This window comes from Canis lupus, chromosome 2 (genome assembly GCF_011100685.1).
Source record: "Canis lupus familiaris isolate Mischka breed German Shepherd chromosome 2, alternate assembly UU_Cfam_GSD_1.0, whole genome shotgun sequence".
In the NCBI taxonomy this organism is placed as follows: Eukaryota; Metazoa; Chordata; class Mammalia; order Carnivora; family Canidae; genus Canis; species Canis lupus.
In genome coordinates this window covers 14,515,115-14,538,368 of record NC_049223.1, presented here as the reverse complement: position 1 = coordinate 14,538,368, position 23,254 = coordinate 14,515,115, and the positions used below count along the sequence as shown (strand labels likewise).

At 35.6% G+C, this 23,254-nt stretch overlaps 1 protein-coding gene across 1 annotated transcript in view; it reads left to right on the top strand.

Moving 5' to 3' along the window:
- MTPAP (mitochondrial poly(A) polymerase) overlaps positions 1-23,254 on the top strand; it is a 29,142-nt gene that overhangs the window by 2,446 nt on the left and 3,442 nt on the right. The window contains exons 2-6 of the mRNA XM_038529915.1: positions 3,282-3,454; positions 4,322-4,555; positions 5,662-5,886; positions 11,488-11,699; positions 13,335-13,561. Of these exons, the coding sequence (XP_038385843.1) occupies positions 3,282-3,454; positions 4,322-4,555; positions 5,662-5,886; positions 11,488-11,699; positions 13,335-13,561 (1,071 nt within the window). The remainder of the gene's footprint in view (positions 1-3,281; positions 3,455-4,321; positions 4,556-5,661; positions 5,887-11,487; positions 11,700-13,334; positions 13,562-23,254) is intronic.

Sequence of the window (23,254 nt, the reverse complement as noted above, 5' to 3'; positions counted from 1 at the left end):
TAGTGTTTTCACCAATAACGAGACCCACTCTTTCAAAGATTATTGTGGGACTCGAAATAGAGTGTATACGTGAAGGTACTTGGAAAACTGAAGTCCTGGGTGAGTGGAGGGTTCACTGTTATATTTGAAGACAGCATTTGGGTTCTCATTAGTTTATTTCCAGGCTGTAAATCCCACTTTATCTACAGTAATTCTCTGTCAGTTTCTAGACATCTTACTACTCCTCTCCAGGTGTTCTGGTTCTTTAGTGTGCTTATTCTCTCCCTATCCACAATGCAGAAGTTAAGACATGTCTTTGACTGATTTTGAGCTTTGATCAGATTGAACTTCTTCCCGGCCTCTTATATGCAACTACTACTAGGTTAATTTTCTCCCCCATTGTGTCATTGTATCTTTATGTTGTTTTTAATTAAAAATGCAGAACTGTATTAAGTCTTATTTCTTGTGTTAAGTTTATGGTCACCAGGTTATGTCATAAAGACCATAAATTGAGTCTGTCATAAAATATTAGCACTTACTACTTTATACTCTCAACTTTGTGTCATTTGTAGATTTGATAAGCCTTTTGTGAGATAATAAACTTAAACTACCTGAACTTTTTGTCCCTTCCTTCACAACTTTGTCTTGTCCCCATCACTCCTGCCTACTGTTTGGGGCCAGAGAGCTGTCAATGCTTTGGGTTCTACCTCTCCATCTTCTCAAGCACATTTCTTCATCTTTTATCAGACTTCTCTAAATTCAGTCTCTTCTCTTCCCTAGTGATCAGCTGCAGGGATATACTTGCAAAAGTGCAAACACTGTATGCAGGTGATACTGCAGTATTGTTTGTAATAGCGAAGAAAGGAAAGCCATCTCGATATTTATCAGCAGAGGATTGGCTAAACTATGATAAATTAACAATATACTACATTACATTTAAAAAATGAGGGAAATATACAGACACAGATATCCCCAATGTATTAAGTTTTTAGAAGCATATTGTAAAACAGAATGTATAGTATAATTTTGGTGATTTTTAATTGTGTAAAAAACGTTTATCTGTGGAGAAATACAAACGTATATGTTTACATATGCCTTAAAAATATCTGGAAATATAAATACCAACCTTAATGGTTGGATGTAATTAGGGGCAGAGAATTGGGGAAAGATTTATACTTTTACTTAATAAAATTTAACAATTTGACTTTACTTTTACAATAAGCACTTGGACATCAGTAAAAACCAGAGACAAGAATATGTAGGTGGTAATTACATAGGGAAAAGTGGTTGAAGTAGTCTAGGCAGAGCCTGTATCAGAAAAAAAAAAAAAAAGAAGGAACTATGGACTAATTGGAAGGACTGTTAGTAGACTGAGATCAAAGTGAATAAGAGTAGTCCCTATCTTCAGTATGGAAGATGGATTTCCTTCCATATTATTAAGTAAATACAACACCACGAATTACTTTCTTTCACAGATGTTGAAGGAAGGTAATACAGAGGTGGAGAAGGTTCTACCATGGGAAGTCAGAAGTCTTCACAGAGCGGGGGGGGGGGGGGGGGGGGGGGGGGGGGGATGACTGGGAGTTTTCCAGGCAGAAAATGAGGAGGTGGGCGTTCCACTCAGAGACTGGAAGGCTTTAAAAGTTCACAGTATGTGGTAGTATTGTATGTGGAGTACCTTAAGTGAACAACTGCAAAAGGAAGAAATGGTAGAAATTGACACTGAAGAGGAAGTGGGACAAGATGCCAGTAACTGTACCCACACTGTCGAATATAGACTTGATTTTGGATGCAGTAGGGAAGCTCCTGAAGGGTTTGAAGCAGGGAGGTCAAAGACTTTTTAAAAAGGTTAATTTACAAAGATCGCTTTGGCAGCAAATAGTGGCCTGAGAAGACGACTAGTGTGAGTAAGACCAGTTTAGGGATCAAGCCTTGAAATAGGAGATTGATGTTAAAGAGTTGGCATTCAGAATGGAGACGTAGACCCCTATTTAAGAGATGTGTTTTCAGCATCTGGTACAGTGAATGTAGGAAAGGTGTTCAGTACCTGTTTGATCACTTATTGGGAACGTGTACTCTGTCAGGAGCCAGAGTTCTGTGGTGTGCCATCAGAGACTGCCTCCAGGCCTGTGCTAATGAGCAGAGTTTATGGTTCAGCAAGCCGTTAACTAGCATTAACGCACATTTGTTTGTCTGGTCTGTGAGGATGTCTTGGAGTTTGCTGAAATTAAGGTGTAGTGTGTTTGTAGTATTCTTGATCCATCAGTTATGAAATAAAGAAGAGGAGTCTAAAAGCATCTGCCAATTTCCATATATATCAGTTCTACTTTCTGTACTATTTAACTTCTTTGGAATTTCTTTAGGGCATTGATAATCAGACTTGGTGGTTTATAATTTCTAGAATCTACCATTTCAGACTTTTAAAAGAATCATTTTTAAGCCACCCAACTAGAAGTTAAATATCTAGAGAAAAAAAAATGAGTTGGTAAAATTCAGTATTTGGCTTGAATATGCTCTTAAGAATTTGAATGATTTTCCTTTTCTTTATACTTAGTTGTTCTTTCCTTTGTGGTCAATTATTAATATCTAATTCTTGACTGTCACAGCTCTTGTCTTCATTTCCTGTGATTGTAAAACCCCCAGCCCCTGAAGTAGTTTTTAATGAGAAAAGAAATAACCCTGTATTTCATTAGTAAAATTATCATGAACATTTTATGGGCAGCAACTGGATTTTAAATTCTTTGATTTCCCTGTGACACACAGCACATGATAATTGGTAACTCATTGTTAATTGTTGCAGCCAGACCAACACCTATGACAAAGAAAAACTATAATAACTTACTTTAATACGTTAAAGTTCTAAACTCATTCTCATTACACTTAGGCTTACGATAATTTCTTTTAGGCTTTGGAATGTTACAGCTTATACAGATTTTGTATGTGTATATTTGGGGAAGTGTTACGTGAGTGACTACATTCCTGATTTTGCTTTTAAAATTTTGTGGCTATCTCTCTTTGCAGCGCTGTGTATTGAATACAGTAAATCAAAACTAGAAAAGTGGACATTGGTAATGATATTTACAAGAGAATGGTAAAATGAAAATTGAAAGTAGTATAGCGTTATTCTTATACAGGTAAAAAAGAAAGAAGATGAGATTTGGATAAAATTGTTTTAATCAGCTATAAAATCTTCATATACCCTTTTTTTTTAAAAAAAAAATCTTTATATACCTTATCAAAGTATGCTTTAAATTTTATATTTGTGAGTGTGTGTATTGGAAATGTTTTTGTCTCATTCATAGACTCTGAAGGCAGGACTCCCAAAAAGAAATTCTCTGAGTTGCAGAAAGAAAGACGCGAACAGGCACAGCGAACTGTTTTAATACATTGCCCAAATAAAATCAGTGAAAAAAAATTTCTGAAATATTTATCCCAACATGGACCTATTAATAATCATTTCTTCTATGAGAGCTTTGTAAGTATTTGAAAATCATCTAACATTTATGCTTTTGAAAGATATGCATTTTTGCTATTTTGCTATTATTATAGTATCATATCATTATGAAAATAACATTGGTTATTTGCAATATGGTAAAGTTAGATTCTCTTTTGATACCTTACATCTTTCTTTAAATTTCTTTTTCTTTTTCTTTTTGTTTAAAGATTTTATTTAATTATTTATTTATGAGAGACACAGAGAGAGAGAGGCAGAGACATAGGCAGAGGGAGAAGTAGGCTCCATGCAGGAAGCCCAATGCAGGACTCAATCCCGGGACTCTAGGATCATGCCCTGAGTCAAAGGCAGACACCCAACCCCTGAGCCACCCAGGTGTCCGATTTCTTTAAATTTCTTTAATGATATTTTGGTCTGAGAATAGAAATCTTTATGGCATTGTTATAGAATTAGAAGTAGTTTATAACTGACTAATTCCATTATTTGAATAAGTAGTCTCTTATTTTAGGGGTAAAGGCAGGGGGGACGGGGATTTTTGTTTTGCCTTTTGATTTTCTATTTCATCATTGTTTTCAGAGAGGAAGAGGCAGAGACACAGGCAGAGGGAGAAGCAGCCTCCCTGCAGGGAGCCCGATGTGTGATTCCATCCCGGGTCTCCAGGATCATGCCCTGGGCTAAAGGCGGTGTTAAATTGCTGAGCCACCCAGGCTGCTGTATTGTTCCTTTTCTTAGTCTGCTTCTAATGATTAAAACCAGTGCTATGTTAGAAGTCTATTATCTGTAATCGTTTTTAGTATTATGATAATCATTTGGAAATTTGAACAGAAATACTATGTAAAATATATCCATCTGAGATGTCTTCTGTTTTTCCTTATGATTTTGGCATAGGGTCTTTATGCTGTTGTAGAATTTTGTCAGAAGGAAAGTGTTACTTCACTACAGAATATAACTCGTACTCCGAGTATGGACACAGAGGCTGCAATTCCATTCAAGTCACGTTTCTTCAATTTAAAGATGAAAAATCCATCAAGTCAGACTTCAGAACAGTCCTGTATACAATGCAGTAATCATTCCCCTCCTTCAAGCAAGAAGCTTTCTGAATTACTTTGTTATGCAGAAAGTGTAAGTTTTTAGGTATACTTCCCAATCTCTAAAAATATGTGTGTGTATGATATTAGTTTGTATATTATAGGTTCTTTTCATAAAATATTCATACTGTAGAATGTGTCAAGTGAAAAGTGAAAGTGATCCTTCTCTGCTCCCCTCCCCCATGCCCTGCTTATACTCCTGAGTAACCGCATTCTTCCAGAGTTTTCAGTCTTTGGACTATGCAGATTTTCTTTCTCCGGTCAGCATAATGGCATACAGTTGTACTTGGCATTTTTCTATAAATTTAAAAATATCTCCCCCCCCCCCCCCCCCAAAAAAAAAATCTCATTTCTGATTTAATCTATTTTGCTGCCCTAACATTGTTCGTATTAGTTTTGGGTTTTCTTCCTGAGGCTTGTCAGAGGTTTAGCTAGTTTAGTAGTCCTTTCAAAGAATCAGTTCATAATTTTTACCAAATGCTATTTTTGTTTGATTTTCTAATTTTAAAAAATTTATTTCTAACCTTATACATTTCTTTTGTTTTCTTTTATTTATTTTTCTTGAGTTTTATAGTTCAATTTTTTTTTCAGTTATTTTCAATAGTATTTCCAAAAATGGGCATTTGAGGCTATGATTTTTATTGTAAATACTGCAGTTTCAAAATGTGCTTTTAAATCCCAGTTTTCTGGTGAAAATACAGGATTTTTATTCTGAGGAATTGAGGGATCTTGGGCCTTCATTACCTGAGGTATTGCTTATTTCTGGTATTTCTTGCCTTTAACATGGTTCTTCCGTCCCCCCAACTTCATTTAAAATATCTAGCTATGTGGTTGTTTTGATCTCTTCTGGAGCATTTTACTATTTTCATTTTCCTAAAACAATACTTTAGTTGTATTAAAGTAGTAGTGGTTTTAATTCTAGCCAACTTTGGTTTTGCTCATGTTACCATTCTTCAGTTCTCTTTAAAAGAATAGTTAAAATCTTTTTAAAAATTTGATCAACTTTAATGGTCACAGGGAGAAAGTGTATGTTTTTAAGGTAAGTCTCCAAAGCCATCAAATCTCTAGAAGTAAAATGACAGTTATTTTATATGACCTGTACATTTTCTGTATTTTGTTGGTTTTGTTTTGGTCAGCTAGATAGATGATCAGCTGAATACTCTGCTGAAGGAGTTCCAGTTAACAGAGGAGGACATTAAACTACGATATCTCACCTGTTCTCTTATTGAAGACATAGCAGCTGCATATTTTCTGGACTGTACAGTGAGACCCTTTGGGTCCTCAGTCAACAGTTTTGGGAAATTAGGATGTGATTTGGACATGTTTTTGGATCTAGATGAAATTGGAAAACTTAACACCAACAAGGTAATTATATTTCTTTAGATCACTAAAATTAAGATATTATAGAAGTAATCTTTGGGTGTAATAAAATTATAACTGTTGGTTTATAGACTTTAATAAATATGGCTAAAGAATACCTACTTGATATTGATTATTTAGTTATAAAGTTTTTCTTTGTATTGGTGTAATAGATGATAATTTTTTTGTGAAAATTCTACACATATGCAAATAAAAGGAGTATTTTTTTTCCAAAGATTCTGAAGTTTTTCCATTAGGCCAGGGTTATTTATTGGGTTATTCATATTTCTGTATCTTAACTAATGTTTTTTTTATATCTGTGTGATCTAGTTATTGAAATAACTAGTTATTTGAAATCTCATGATTTTTGGTTTTGTTAATTTCTCCTAGGAATTCTTTTGATTTTTGTTTTATTCAGAGGCTCTGTTAGCTACATGTAGTATATAGGTATATGATTATTATGTCTTCTTATTGGGTTGTTCATTTATTATTAAATTATGTCCTTTATATATGCTTTTCCCCTAAATTCTTGTTAAGATAACTACCTGTTATTTGCTTCACATATCTTCTGTATCTTCATTTTTGACCTTTACATATGTTTTGGGTATCTCTCTCATCTCTGATCACCAGATCACTGAATTTTGTGCTTATACTCTGAGCTGTTTCTTCAAGTATTTGTTCATTGTTACTGATCATGTATTTATTCATTATTACTGATTATTTTTGGATTCATTTTTATTGTCTTTTTATTTATGCTTTTTTCTGTACTTTTTATTTGCTTTTATTCCCTTTCCTTTCCTCCTACCGGATTACTGCTTTAAAAAAAAAAAAAAAAAGCAAAACTGAAGTATAGTTGATACAGTGTTACATTAGTTTCAAGTGGATGTATTTGAAAAGTTTATATGTTATGCTATCCTAACCACAAGAGTCTATCTTGTCACATCGGTCCCTGTGCAATGCAGTTACAGTACCACTGAACAAATTCTCTATGTTGTACCTTTTATTCCTGTGGATTTTCCTCTTATAGTTTAGAAATTATATATTCCATTTAGTTCTTATTAATATGTCTTAATGGGTAAAGTTGACCAGTATCTCTGCCATTCTCCCAAACAACATAAAGGATGCTTTAATTTTTTTTAAAGATTCTATTTATTTATTTATTTGAGAGTGAAAGAGAGAGAGAGAGAGAGAGAGAGAGAGGGAGCACAAGCCTGGTGGAGAGGCAAAGGGGGAGAGAGAGAGAAGGAGCAGTAGACTCCTCCCTGAGAGGGGAGCCTGATGCAGGGCTAGATCCCAGGACCCTGGGATCATTACCTGAGCTAAAGGTAGGTACTAAACCCACTAAGCCATCCAGATGCCCTAAGGATGCTTTAATTTTTTTATTTTTTAAGATTTTATTTCTTCATAAGAGACATACACACACACAGAGGCAGGGACACAGGCAGAGGGAGAAGCAGGTTCCTTGCAAGGAGCCCGATGTGGGACTCCATCCTAGATCCTGGACTCATGCCCTGAGCCACTGAGCAGACGCTCAGCCACTTAGCCTCCCACAGGCAGAGGGAGAAACAGGCATCCTGCAAGGAGCCCAATGTGGGACTCGATCCTGGATCCTGGGATCACAACCTGAGCCAAAAGCAGACACTCAACCACTAAGCCATCATCCCAGAATGCTTTAATTTTTTTTTTTTAAAGATTTTATTTACGAGAGTCAGAGAGAGAGAGAGAGAAACAGAGAGAGAGAGAGAGAGAGAAACAGACACAGGCAGAGGGAGAAGCAGGCTCCATGCAGGGAGCCTGACGTGGGACTCGATCTCAGGTCTCCAGGATCACACCCTGGGCTGAAGGGGGCGCTGAACCACTGAGCCACCTGGGCTGCCCAGCTTTAATTTAATTACAACTTTGAAAAAGCTTCTGGGGCACCTGGGTGGCTCGGTGGTTGAGCGTCTGCCTTTGGCTCAGGTCGGGATCCCGGGGTCCTGGGATCGAGTCCCACATTGGGCTCCCCATGGGGATCCGGCTTCTCCCTCCCACTGCCTGTGTCTCTGCCTCTCTCTCTGTCTCTCTCATGAAGAAATAGTCTTAAAAAAGGGGGGGGGGGGCTTCTGTGTGTTTATAAAATGTAGGTTTTTATGACTCTGTCTTTTTTATATCTCATAAGAAAGACTGTCTTTCTTAAGCTAGTAATTCTCTATGTGGATGTCCAGGTGGCCCTTCAGCCTGCCATTTTGAAAATGAAACTTTTTTTTTTTTCATTTTTTGCGAATATTCTTTGGAAGTTTTTATAAAAGTTCTTATGTATGTTTCACATGTTAATTTAGTGGCATTTTAGTTTTCCTGACATTTGCTATCTTAATTCTGTTTCAAATTATCTTTTGTATCTCCCCTTTTATGTATATCCTCAAAGCTATAGGTCACACAGTTCCTTATAAACGCTCAGTGTCTTGCTCATATTTCTGTCTTTCTCCAAATTCCTTCTGTTATGTTTAGTTAGTGGCTGATATATTCCTTCTACTATATTATAAGATACGGTGGGGCAGCAACCATGTCTATTCATTTTCTTATCCCACCGAGTGCCTGGCATAACTTAATATACTTGTAATATGCTTACGGAATTAAAACTGGCCAAGGAATGCAAAATACATCAAAATAAAATGAATCATTCCTCTAGTTAAACTAACATGTACTTGAAATTGTATTACATTCCTGGCAGGGACACTTAAATTGGGTTAGGTTATTTTTAATGTAGGTAAAAAGACTTTGCTAAATAATCAAGGTGCATAAAAATGTTTTGGGATGATTAAAACCTGTGCTCTGGAGCCAAACTACCAAAGAGTACTTCTTCTACTTACTAGTTGTGTGATCCTCAGGAAATTATTTGTCTTCTCTGTGCCTACAGTTTTCTAGCTCTGAGATTGAGTTAGTACTAGAGCAGCTGTCACCTAGAGTGTTGGAGGGGCCTGACTGGGCTAATACACATGACATACTTAGGATGGTGCTTGGCATGTAATAAGTGTTCAAATGTTGATCACAGTCAGCTGCAGTATTACTAGTTATTTAATTATTTTGCAAATACGAAACAGTTTTTTCTTTGAAAGTAGAGGGAGGAGTTGGAAACTTTCAGTTAGGTCTTAGGTTTCTGAAATACAGAGGTATTCCGAAAAGATATTTTAAAAGACAGTGTTTCAGGGGCACCTGGGTAACTCACTCAGTTAAGTGTCTTACTTGGGCTTCGGTCATGATCTCAGGGTGCTGTTGGTCGTCTCCTCACTCAGCGGGAAGTCGGCTTCGCCCTCTGCCCCTCCTCTTTCTCTCTGAAATAAATAAATAAATCTTTAAAAACATAGATAAAAAACAGTGCTCCAGTCTCACTAAACAATTTGATGTTATTTGGTTAGTAGGTATGTGTTATAAACATATACTTTGAAATATGTGCTTGTTTAGGATTATAATAGCTTTGCTAATAGAAACATTAAAAATGAAATACAATGAAAAACAAGCACTTTTTAAAAAAGATTATACTTATCTGAGAGCATGCGCGCTCACAGAAGTGGGGAGGTGGAGAGCAGAAGGAGGACAAGCTGGATCTCAGGACCTTTGAGATCATGACTGGGGTCCTAAATCCAGCCAGGCACTTAACCAACTGAGCCACCAAGGGACCCACTTTTAAACTCACCAACTTCAGGGCAGCCCACATGGCTCAGCGGTTTAGCGCCTCCTTTGGCCCAGGGCGTGATCCTGGAGACCCGGGATCGAGCCCATGTCAGGCTCCCGGTGCATGGAGCCTGCTTCTCCCTCTGCCTGTGTCTCTGCCCCTCTCTCTCTCTCTCTCTCTCTGTGTGTGTGTCTCTCTCTATGAATAAATAAATAAAATCTTAAAAAAAAGTAAACTCACCAACTTCATAAAAGAGTCTCTTTGCTTTGTGCAGTTGTGAACTCTCCTTCCTTTTGGTGTGTGTCTCCTTTGGCTAAGCCAGATTTTTGAAATTTTAATTTTTTTAAAGGGAAATCTGTCTGGATGACAGAATAGAGAAAACACAGCATACTTATTTGTGGAGATTATATACATGATACATGTATATATTTTTTAATGTATTTTTTTCTGATTATATGGTACTAGTTTAAAAAAATGTGTAATGTAAATATCTTTGATGGTCCCCCCACCTCCAGAAGTAGCTACTGTGAATAGTTTTATATTTTGTCCTGGATTTTTTCCTTTGCATGTAGAAATTCTTTTTTATAACAAAATCTCCTTAATCTTCATAGATTGTAACTTGATCTTTTTTTTTCCCTCCAGTTAATAGTATCTTGGCATTTCAGTCTACTGCATCCTTTTCAGTGGCTGCAGAGTATTCCATCAAGTGAATGGTGGAATACTTTATTTAACCAGTCCTTTATTTGTTAACATATTTTTTTAACCAGTCTTTTATTTGTTAGACATGGTGGAGTATTTTTCCCCTTTCTTTGTTGTCAACTGTATTAGTTAATACTCTTCAGTTATTCGCAGAAACCAACTCAAACTAGCTTAAACAAAACAAAAAAGAAGTAGAGGAAGCATTATAGAACCCAGGGCCAGGAATGTGGATGATGAGTCTTAGGAAAAAAAACTAGAAGTAGGAAGTGAAAATTATTAAGAGTCCATGAGGTTAGTTGCTGTTTTTCTTTCTCCCCTTCATTCCACCCTCTGTATCCCCACTGATTTTTTTTTTTTACATTTTTGTTCTTGTGATATAGAATGTGCCTGCAAAAAGCTTCTGAGTCATATATTTCAGCCACATGGTTGCCTCTGAACTTCAGTTCCAATTCTCAGAAGTCTCTGGATGAATATATGGTATAGTGTTCTGGTGCTTATATCAGCTGCTGTGCCTGGTCCACGCAGCTGGGAGTAAGAGGGTGGATTTCTATGATAAACATTGTTAGAGCTGAATCCTTGTAGTAGGAATGGGTACTAGGAAATGTGGTGGTTGAGGGTAGGGAGACTTATTAAGCTGAGTAACTCAGTGATGGTGATCCTGGCAGCCTTTTGGTCTTTGGCAGACTGATAAATGAAAAATCCCAGTGTTGTTTTAATATCTTCTTTGGTTTCTAGGAAATAAGAGCATCTTTTATTGTCTTTCTTAGCCATTTTTATTTCTACTGTTAATTTCTTATTCAAAAAAAATTTGTTTTTAGAATTGGGTGAGTTTTTCTCCCTTTCATTTATATATACCCTTCATAAATTTGGGAAATTAGCCCTGTATGTGACATATGTATTAATTATTATTATACCTTTGTCATTTTTTTCTAGCAGTGAATTTATGTTTTACCTTGAGATGGTTTTAGTTTTCATATAATCACATTTCTTGTTTTGTATCTTCTGGAATTTTGTGTCATGCTTAGGAAATCCTTTACTACTTGTAAAAACATTCATCCATTGTCTTCTGATACTTTACTGATAAAACTTTGTATGTGTAAATCTTGATTTATGTTGAATTTACTTTTAGGACTAACATCAGGATCTAGTTTATTTTTTCCACTGGCCGCTTAACTTATTTGTTAGGTAGTAATTTTACCCCAGTGATTATTTTTTGCTTATAAAAAGCTCCCATTTACACATGTTTTTATATTCAGACCTCAGGAAATTTTCTAATGGAATTTCAAGTGAAAAGTGTTCCTTCAGAAAGAGTTGCAACTCAGAAGGTCCTGTCTGTCATAGGAGAATGCCTTGACCACTTTGGCCCTGGCTGTGTGGGTGTACAAAAAATCTTAAATGCTCGATGTCCTCTTGTGAGGTTCTCACACCAGGCCTCTGGATTTCAGTGTGATTTGACTACTAACAATAGGTATGATCTCTTTAATTTTATGACCTTATATATGAATATTATAAAGTATTAGCATAGTTCTTATACAGAAACAGTGGCTTTGGACTCTTACAAATGATTCAAAATAGTAACTTTTAAAAATTTTGAACACTTGGATTTAAAACTTGGAACTATTTTCTCTTATATGTATCTGTTGGTTTCTTTGGTCTTCATGAATAAAACGTTAGGATAATGTGTTTAAAGTGTTATACCTAACTAACATCATCTTCTGAGGAGAACTGTTTCATTGTTCTTAACTTAGACTGATAACACCATGAAAGCAGCTCTAGTAGTCTAGTAGGTCTTCTGTGTGTAGTCTTTTAAGTATATTTAAAAATTGCCTCCAGATATAGTCAGCTTTGGGTCTTTAGCAGATTTTCATTTTATTATCCTGGCAACCTGCTTCCTTAAAAAAAAAAAAAAAAACAATAGGGTATGAATGACAGGTTCTTTCATACTCTTGATTTCTTTTCTTTCATTCTCTGTCAGGAAAACTTCTCAATTGAGTTTATTTCATAACTAGTATTCTCCTTGCCTGCATTAGATTTCACTATATTATCCATTCGATAAATAATCATTACTAAAAACAGATTCAGAAAATCCATTCCAGAGCAGTTTTTTTGCTTCAACTTGTGTTCACTAACAAGTCAGTGCTGAGTACTTTGGAATTTCTCTCAAGTAGCTCAGGGAGTAAAAATAAAAATATATATATATATATAATGCACTTTCTATCAGTTTTTAAAAATTTATTTTAGTATTCTTCAGGTTTTTATACGCCTGTATTGTTTCTTTATATCAAATACCTTGCACTGTTTGATAATGTATTTTCAGCTTAATGTAGACTTCATTGACATAAAACATCTAATCACCTTGAATTTCTAATTTGTCATTTCTTCTGTTCTCTTTAAAACTCAGGATGTAAATGCCATGCCATACTGTTAATGGTTTTGTGCCCTCTGTCGGTTCTTTGGGAAATTACAGAATGTATTTTGATCAGTAGGAGCTTAATTTCAAAATATTTCTGATTAATAATTTTTTGCATTGCAACATTATGACTAGGAAACATTGAAAATAAGTTCTGAAGTTTGATTTCTTTAAAAGGCATTTTATCTTCATGGGTTTTGGTTTTTTAAATGTTAGATTTAACATAATTTTGGCTGAATCTTAAGACATATATATACTTATAATAAAATAAGTAGACTATTTTCCTTTGCATGCTGAAGGACTAGATAACTAAAGTGTGAAAGTGAGGTGTAGAGCCTCTTATTTACAAATGTGTCAGTGTCTTTACTGATAGTTACTAAAGAGCACATATATAGTGTGTTTCCCTTATTATTTAAATCATTTAGAAATTTCGATTTAAAAATTCTGAATTTTATAACTACAATATGACTGTCAATATTTAAAAGAACATTTTAATGTTAATGAATGTATTTGATATTTAACCATTCACATTAAATTTTATTTGCAAATATATAATGCTTTGATTATCTGATCATGGTGTTCTGAATATGCTTAGTTATAGTAAGATATTTACATGTTCCCTGGTATGTGTTTTTTTCTTCTCTGGAACAGTAATTTGGGGGTTTGAAAATTCTTTTTCTTTTTCTTTTGAAGGATTGCCTTGAAAAGTTCTGAACTGCTTTATATATATGGTGCTCTCGATTCAAGAGTGAGAGCCATGGTGTTCAGTATTCGATGTTGGGCTCGAGCACATTCATTAACAAGTAGTATTCCTGGTTCTTGGATTACAAATTTCTCTCTTACAATGATGGTCATCTTTTTTCTCCAGAGGAGATCACCCCCTATTCTTCCAACACTTGACTACCTAAAAACCCTAGCAGGTAAGACTAGCAGCAGTCTATTTTCTCTTTCTGACGTTTTAAATGAATATAATTACCTACCTACCGTTATCAAAGACACGTGTGTTTTTTAGTCTGTAATTTGTTTTTATTTTTAAAGCTTTGTGAATCTAAAATTTAAGTGCTTTTTATTTTTTTAATGCCCACTAGGGGTCATGAGAGCAGATGATTTGCAAAGCTGAGGCCTTGAAAGTTCTGTCCTATTTGTGTCAGTTGGCAAGGTTGTTTACAATTATCATGAGACAGTTGGAGCCGCTTATTTGACCAAGCCTGGAATGACCTTGAGGAAAAAAACATCCCAGATACAGCTTTTGAGTGGATCACAGTTTCAACAAGGACTTTCCAAATATGAATTTATTTCCAGATTTTTTTTGAAGATGCTAAAAATGGTTTCATAATGTTTTAAAGATCCTAAATGTTTTTTGATTAAAAGTTCACAAGCAATCTGAGATGAATTATTTTTAAATTAGTATATTTTAAAATTTATGTTGTAAATTGATATTTTGGTAGAGTGCTGGAGGGAGATATTAAAGTATTAATAGTTCTAAATTCTAAAAAGAAGATAAATCAGGGATACACTCAAAATGTGTAGACACTGTATCTTTTACCCATTCTGTATGTTGCTGCCAAATAGTAATTTTTTTTAAGGTTTTTATTTATTTATTCATGAGAGACGCAGGGAAAGAGAGACAAAGGCAGAGGGAGAAGCAGGCTCCTTGCAGGGAGCCCAATGTAGGACTCGATCCCAGGACTGCAGGATCACGCCCTAAGCTGAAGGCAGATGCTCCACCACTGAGTGACCCAGGCATCCCAAATACTTTTTTTTTTTTTTTTTCATCCCAAATACTTTTAAAGTACATCTCTGAATCTTCCAGTTTGAAATAACCTTTAAAGGGTTTTTTTTTTTTTTTTTTTTTTAATTCTCTATGGACAAACCTCAGTTTCCTTAGCTAGGTATTAAAGATCTTCACTTATTAGCTAGTCAGACCCAACTTCCTAGTCTCTTTTTCCCTTGTTCCACCTCTTGCATTCCCACATTCCACTCAATACTGTTAGGCCTCCCATCACATTCCATTTCAAATCTTTTGCTTCACACTATTTGTTTTTCTGCCTGGCCTGTAACTTCTTTTCTCTCAGTTCTTTCTTCTGTGCACCTTCTCTTATTATCCAAATTAGAAGTAGTTCCTTCCTATGAACACTGTTAAGTACTGATTTAGCTTGAAATTGAGCTTTATAAAACCTCTGTGTGTAGGAGGTTAATGGAAAGTAGGAAGTTTTCAGAAGATAGGATAGTGGTCATGTATCTCACTTTTGAGGTTGAAATAAAGGGGCACTATCCATGGCTGTGCTCATCTCATTGTTTGGTATCATTCACTCACTAAATATTTATTGGTTACTTACAGGTATTATGTTTAGTGCAGTGAGGATACAGATGTATTCTTAGGTAACTCACAGTCCGGTAGAGATGTAAGAGACACACATACAGACATACAGACATACATAAAATGTGGGTAGATCTTCAGAATAAACCTGTACATAGCACTTCCTCTTCAACCTTTGCTGTGTGTGCTAACGCTTAAAACTGCCCTCATAGAGACCATTTCGGGGAAATATGGACCTTTCAGAGTTTAGAAGCTAAGGAAAGTAGAAGCTATAAGAAAGAGTAGAAGTTATAAGAAAGTAGAGCTATAATCAACTGAGGCAAGTTGATGTTGGGGACAAACTGTTCCTAACATCTTATTACTCTTTTCTAGTCTTACTTGTACTGTTACTTTTGCCAGAGTGGGGCTCTTACCATTCCCTTCCCTGGAACATTTATACTAACCTTCTCTCCTTACCTCCTTTTGTTACCCACCAGTATATTTGTAACTAGCAGAGCAGTTGTCAGAAATTCATGTCTAATTGTATTATTCTCTCTTGAAGTCTTTCAGTAACTTCCTAGTATCTTTAAAAAAAAATTCTAATTATTTTAGAAAAAATGTGATTGATGGACAAACTGAAAATTACATGTTTTAATTTCAAATCTATTTTTTTTAAAACAAATGTATTTGTATCTAATGGCATCAAAACAGAAAAAACTTGTTTTTGGAATCCTTTAATTTTCTATTTTAAAATTCCAAATTGCTTGTTTAAAATTTTTCATGTTAGCTTTTTAAAAGAAATTTTCAGGTTTTTTTTTTTGCAATTATTTTTCTACACATAGCACATTGTGGATGTGAATGACAATAAATGAAGAAGCAAATTTGATAGCATTATTGCTACTTTTTTATCTTTTATTTTTGATGTTCTAGCAATATCTTGAATTTGTTATAAAAGAATTTTTCATAAATTAATGTATTTTAAGGATGTTGTAAAGATTATTTTAAGGAGATTTTATCAAAATATTTTTTTCTATTCATTTAGGTATTTTTCAAATACCACGTTTTTTGTACTTCCTGATTTTAACCAGCGGTCCCATGTTGGTATATATATCTAATATATGTATATCTAAGAATAAAAACAGTGTTAAACTATGAAATAATCCAAACCATCTTGGGTGCTCTGTGATTGATTAGCTGAGTAAGTTAAGTCTTGTGTACATTTTGTTTTTTCTAAGTGTGCCTCTCACTGGATATTCATTCATATAGAGGCACTTGATTTGTCTTTAAAAAAAAAAAAAAAAAACTTGCTTCCTTGTTTGTTTATTAATAAAAGGTGGCATGAATTTCTGGAACACCTTCTAGGACTTGATAAACCTGTTTGGAACCGAGAATAAGTCCAGACATTGTAGAGTTGTATTTAGGGTCTCTTTGACCATTGTTTTCCTTGTCTTCTGTGTTCACTTCTGTGTGCAAATCTGGAGCCTCCGCAGTCTAAACTCCTTGCTGATCCTCAAATGCTTTGTTCTTTTTGGCATCTGTCTTTATGTGAAATTGCCGCCTTCTCACTACCTTGTCTCTTCACATGGAGAGACCTCTTCTCTGTTATGCCAGGGAAGAGAGAAGACAGATCCAGTCCAGGATTTCATGTGTTGGGTCACTGGTGTCTGGCTCCCTCCTGCCTTCCTCCCAGGAGGTTGGCTTCCAAGCACCTGGTACACACGTGTAACAACTGCCACACTGCTGACTTCTTTTACCTGCCTGTGTTGGCCAAGCCTTTTTAGGGCAGGTGATCTTTGATTCATTTCTGCATTTTCTGTTCTTGGCATAGTATCGGGTCCCTAGGAGAAGTTCAGTAAATTTCAGGGAATTGGCTGAACGTTTTGCAGTTGAAAGCTTTTTGTACTGTGCATGATGGCCATTTTCATATTTTGGTTACTCTTGAATTTCTGTTTCTTTGTGTTTTCTTAGAATCTCCACTCCTTTCCCCTCTATGTCTCTTACTGTGTGTTCTCTCCTAAATTGGTTTTGCTGCTTTTGTTATGTTTACTTCTGTACTTGGTGCTTTCTGTGGCATTTTCTTTTTATAAATACTTGTTTGATTGCAGTTTTTTGCTTAGGATCCCTGTGCTTACTTCCTGTGACGAATTAAAGATTTGAGGAAGAAATGACTGGGTATAGTATCTCTGGCAATGTTGATGCAGAAACCCCAGAATGGAAGAGAGTTTTAATTGGTAGCTCTGTGTGACCCAGTCACAATTTATTGGGTGCTAACTCTGTGCCAGGTACTTGGCTAAAAAGTCTTACACATCATCTTATTCAGTCTTCCCAGCAAATCTTAATGAGACACAATTATTTTTTTCATTTTATAGATGAGAAAACTGAGGTTTTGAGTTTTTCCAAATTTTTTAAGGTAACTGAAATATACTATATCTAGAAGTACATGTTTGTGTGTGTGTGTGTGTGTGTGTGTGTGTGTATATATATATATATATATATATATATATATATATATATATCAGATTTCACAAACTGAACACACCCATGTAACTACCAGCCGGACTGAATGAATACCACAGAAGCACTAGTTGTATTTCCTTTTGGTCTCTACACCCTCCCTGACCTCCCTTTCAATAGTATGGATTCATTTTACTTGTTTATGTCTCTTAGATATAAAGGATCATATAGTGTGTATTGTTTTGTATCTGGTTTCTTCTCTTTCAACATGATGTTTAAGAGATTCAGTCCTACTGCTTGTGTATTAGTGGACCATTCATTTTCATTGTGATATAGTACTCTTCTATGTGAATATACCAAAAAATACTTATTTTTTGATGGGCATTTGAATAACTTGTAGTTAGGACTGTTACAGGTAATTGCTGATAACATTCTCATGTGTTTCTTTTGGTGAGCATAGGCACTCCTGTTGGTCAAATATAAACTGGTCATAGAATTTCTGAGTCTTGGAATTTGGGCATATCCAGCATTAGTAGACACTGCCAAACAATTTTCCAAAGTGTAAACTCCCACAGGCATTATGGACAAATTCTAATTGTGCTTTATCTTGCCAACACGCGGTATTATCTTTTTATGGTAGCTGTTCTAAATGCATGGTAGTGGCATAATGGTGTGTTTTGGTTTTCTTTTTCCTAATGACTAATGAAGTTGAGCACCTTCTTGGGCTATATCAGCCATTTGGGTATTTCTTGTGATGTTTCTTTAAGTTGCCTATTGTTCTCTTGGCTTCTCTTTAAAAGATTCATCGGTAGGAATTCCTTACATATTCCACAGTTGAATCCTTTGTCACATGTTACAGATGTGTGTGTATATTTGATATCTCAAATAAATACATACTATGGTTCCTTTTTCACTCTCTTAATGGTGTTTGGTGAAAAGAACTAATTTTTAAAATTTAGTTTTGTCAAAGTTACAGATGCACTTGTTAAAGAGTAAAATATTCTACAAACATGGTAACAGTAACTCACACTCTGAACCTGTGCCTTCTATTCCTTTTCCTTGCTCTGTAGGCAGCTACTTTAACTCTTTTAGCTGATTTGTTTGCTATTATAAACTGTATTTCAAAATAAAGTGCTTTAATTTTGTATTTATTGGGGAGTGGAATTGGCATATACATTGTATTGGTTTTAGGTATAGAGTTTGATGATTCAGTATTTGTATATGTTGCAAAATGATGACCATTTTTCTTGATTTTTAGTTTTAGGTATCAGGTATGATTTCCCTTTATGGAAGAAGAGAAATTACCTTTTTTCCTCCTGTAGCCCTCACTATACACATATCTCTTCTGCCCCTCATATTCTGAATATGGCTGTGGCTCAATTTTGCTATACACTCTTTATACTATTATGATTATGTAAATGCTATTCTGGTCTAATCCATGGAGTAAACTAAAATTAATTTCCTTTCCTGCCCAACTTTTTCTATTCTTTGGAGATAATAGTTTTTAATACTACTTAATTTCTTGTTTGCTTAGTTTTGTTTGTACTTAACACTACTTGAATCTCCAACTTGCTACTGGTTGTAAATCTTGTCGGAACAGTCAGAATCATCACATACTCTAATTCTTCCTTATGTAGGCTCCATTTTTCTAAATAAATTATTTTTTTACCATTTTTTTTTTTTTGAGTTTTTGTTACAAGTTTAGTGTCATGTTAGAAGCCTTCCTCAGGTATCTGATAATCTTTGATTTTCTGCTCATATTTGAGTTAGGAACTAATAAAAAGTTAATTTGAACCTCTGAGCTTAAGGGGAGGGGGCTTGTTGACCAAGAGCTTCATTGTAGGGTAATGTAGCTGGACTGTTCCATTGGCGGGTGCTTTTTATGTCACTATCTGTGGGTCATTCCTCTTGAGCTATTCAGATTCCCCAGACATGACTCTTTTAATATTTTGCTGGAAGAAAAGTTCTGGTTACTAGCATGCCATAACTTTGACACTAATTAGTGCTGGAGCTGTTGGCGTAGCTCAGTGAGCCAGAGGATCCCGGCTGCCAGTCATGTTCTCCTGCAACTGTTCCGTCATAACATCCTGGGGTGATCACAGCTAAGGCCTTTAGGTTGCTCTACTACTGGCTTATTAAATAAAAATGGCACTAAAAATTTCTTGGGCTCCTTTACTCTGTGCCTTCACCAGCATTCAACTCTGTTCACATACCTTAGCATTCTCTGCTGACTCTCTTTGAAATATAGTCTGTATGAGAGGCTCTGATCTTGGATCTTTATAAGATTTGGGATCATTGAGGTAGTATGGTTGGAAAGGCCTGCTTTGTTCCATCATAGAATGACTATCCATTTTTTTAGCTGTTCTAATCAAATCCAGAACTTGGGGTACAGATTCCTCTGTGATGAGTATTTAAGATGTTCTTCACTCTTTAGTGTTTGGATCACAGCAGGGGCAAAAATCCTTTCCGTTCTATACTTTTCAATAGATAAGTGAGATGAACAGGGGGAAGGATCTTTAAATACTGTGCTATAAAGAAAATCCGTAAATTTCTACCAAAGGAAGGAGGCTATAGGAAAGGCTCCATTTGCCTGCCAGGGAGGTATACCTGAAGGTGTGAGCAATATGACAGTGCCATGTGCATTTCATACAAAGTATTTCCATATGTTGGTCTGCTCTGCAATGATGGACACAAGCAAGGGCACACCTTCGAGAGAAAGGAGATGATGATGGAAACTTTTTTATAGAACTATTCTTGAAATGAAAGGGTGAGTCTTTTTTCTGATTCTTGCTTTTGGGGGATCAGCAAATAAATTCTTTGTTAAAACTTGCTTTTAGGACAGTTTTCCTACCCTCAGTTCTGTCTGTCTCTCTGTGTAGATATCCTTTCTTTTACTCTTTCTAAAGTAAGCCTAAGGTTTTCTGTCAGGGAAGAAGAGATCTGGGGGAGTCTAACTGCTTCTTCAACCGTCAGGTTCCAGTCTCAATGCTTCCAGGTAGACCTGGTGCTTGCATTGCAGTTCCTGAGTTGTTGGGAGCTCTGTCTTGTAAATTGGATATTTTCTTGGCTTTCTTTACTCCTAGTTTAGAATTCAGTCTTTTCAGATCTCCTGAGTCTTTGCTACTTGTCTATCAATTCTTTAACTGAAAAATTTTGGGTTGTTCTTATTTCTTCTGTTTTCCATGTTTAAGATTTTATGTCATTTTACTGTCATTTCATTGTTTTGGGAGGGGATTAAGGTAGATGCTTGTGTTCATTTCATTATTTTTACCCTATAGCATGTGCTCTTAACCAGTATATAGTCACCCTCCGTGAGGCTGGGTGTTATTGGAGCATACGGCATGCTTGGAGAAGCAGGTAGAACTTTACCCTGTCTGTTGATTAGCATAAGTGATTAATAGAGAAGAGTCTATATTATAGATGTGCGTATGTGAAGAATAGTATCTAAGTATCAGTCACATTCTGGAGTTGAGTGAGCTACAAGGCAGTAAAGCTCCTTTGAAACATGGATATAACTGTAACACTTAAATTCTTCACAAGATAAGATCTGTACTTGAGAGGCAGTTGCTTGGATGTGCATTTCAAAAAGCATTCTGGGTGAGTGGACTAGAAGGAAACAAAATGACAGTGTGTCTAAGTGAATATCACCCCACCCCCTAATATTAAATAGTCTGCATTGATTAGTACAGCAAAGATCACCTACTGCCTTCTCCCATTTAATTACTAATGACTCATGGTGTACTAGAAGCTTTCGTTAGACCTGTTAATAGTTATAATAGAAGCAGAATATAGTTAAATGATTCTTAGCTGTTCAAGCTTTGTTCCAGTAAGCTCCTCTTATGAAATAGGACATCATAAAAGATTTGTTATCAAAGAAAAAAAATACTAAGCCTTCATATGAACTTTATGCCTGTTCTGTCCCTTACATAAGTGCCGGTCAACTTCAAGTTACTTACTAGATATGCATGTACGTAGCTGGCACAGTGTAGATTTTTCTCTTTTGACCGGAATGATTAACCTAAATAATTATACAACCCATAGACATGATTATCTGTACTGCAGCCTCTGAGTAATCTATAAAGAGTGCCAATAGTGATCTCTGTAACTAATTATGAGTTACTATAGTATGGATATTAGTTCCCTGAAAAAATGTTGGGTAAGTTATCAATCTGGCTATGTCTGTGAAAACTTATTGAGTGAATTTCATTTGTCACGTATATTGTGCTGAAAAGAAATAATGGGTGTACCAATCCATGAGGCTCTAAGGTTTCCAAAGGAAGCAAGGAAATCAAATTTAGTAAATACATAACCTGACTTTTTCATAGTTTCTAAGTTCATGTAAGGTGAAAGTGAAGGAATCTGTCATCAAGCTCCTAATATGAGATAGTTAAGGTGCTTATTACCTGGCTCTTTTCCTCACGACTGCGAGTTTGTATTTACTTAAAAGTTTTGACATTGTTTCCTATAATACCTTTAGGAAAAAAAGTACTGCAGATCGGGTTTCATATGTCTGAATAGGTTGAGAATCATTTTTCTGTTGTAGCACTATCCAGTAGAACTTTCTATGATGATAGAAGTGTTCTATATCCATGTTGTACATAAGGTAAGCACTGGTCTCTTGTGGAGGCTGTTAGGCACTTGAAGTATGATTAGTGTGGTCGAGGAACTGAGTTTTTTATTTTAATAGCCACATGTGGCTGGTGGCTGTATATTGGACTGTGGATGTTAAAAACAAATGGGGGAGAGAGGAAAGGAGGGAAAAGACCTGACAGGCAAGCTGCTAGGTTTGAATGTCTTAGAGATTTTGAAAAAAACAAAGATGGCCCTATCTTCAGAGGATACTTTTTTTCCTTAAAGTTTTAGTACTTTCTGTTAAAAACTCTTTTAGTGAAGAGCAGCAGTCACAGAAACAGTCTGTTTTTCATTAATGTACATTCCTAGAAATATTTTAACATGGATCTCATTTTTCTATGGTAGTAATGCTTTAGTTGGAAGTACATTCCTGCAAAGACACAGTAGTTAAAATAACATCGATATATGTGACTGGCATTGTGTCACAAGAAATATAACTTGATAATTTGAAAGAGTAAAACATGTGTCTGGGTCCTATGAAAAATAGAACTAAGTGTGGAGCACCTGGGTGGCTCAGTCAGTTAAGAGTCTGACTTAGGCTCAGGTCATGATCTTGGGATCCTGGGATCGAGCCCAGCATCAAACTCCATGCTCAGCATTCTCTCTTTCTCTCTCTCTCTCAAATAAATAAATAAAATCTTTTAAGAAAAAAAAAAATCTAAGTGTGTGTATAAGTTCTTCAGGGTACTATAATAGAGGACATAAAATTTGCTATTAAAATTAATATGTGGGGTGCCTGGGTGGTTCAGTTCATTAAGCATCCATCTCTTGGTTTTAGCTCAGGTCATGATCTCAAGGTCTTGGGATCGAGCCCCACATGGGGCTCTGCACTTAGCATAGATTCTGCTTCTCCTCTCCCTCTCCCCTTACCCCTTAACCCTGCTTACATTCTCCACTCCTCCAATAAATCAATAAATCTTTAAAAAAAATAAAATTAATATGTTAGGATCTAGAGTGATTTTTAAGAAATTATATTAGTAACCCAAGTCTTAATAAAAAATACCAAAACCACAAAAAAAGAGAGACAAAAATTTGAAAGACCCTTATTTGTCACTTTCTAATTTCTATATTTAATCCCCCTGTTGGGGATTATTATAGCATTCAAAATATTGATCATTCAGATTACTGGTTATGTGCCTGCTGTAAGCTAGACATGTGTTGTGGCTAGACTGGGTGTGTGGAGGGAGAGTAGTGAAGGGGACAGTGACATTTGTAATCCTAGCCTGAG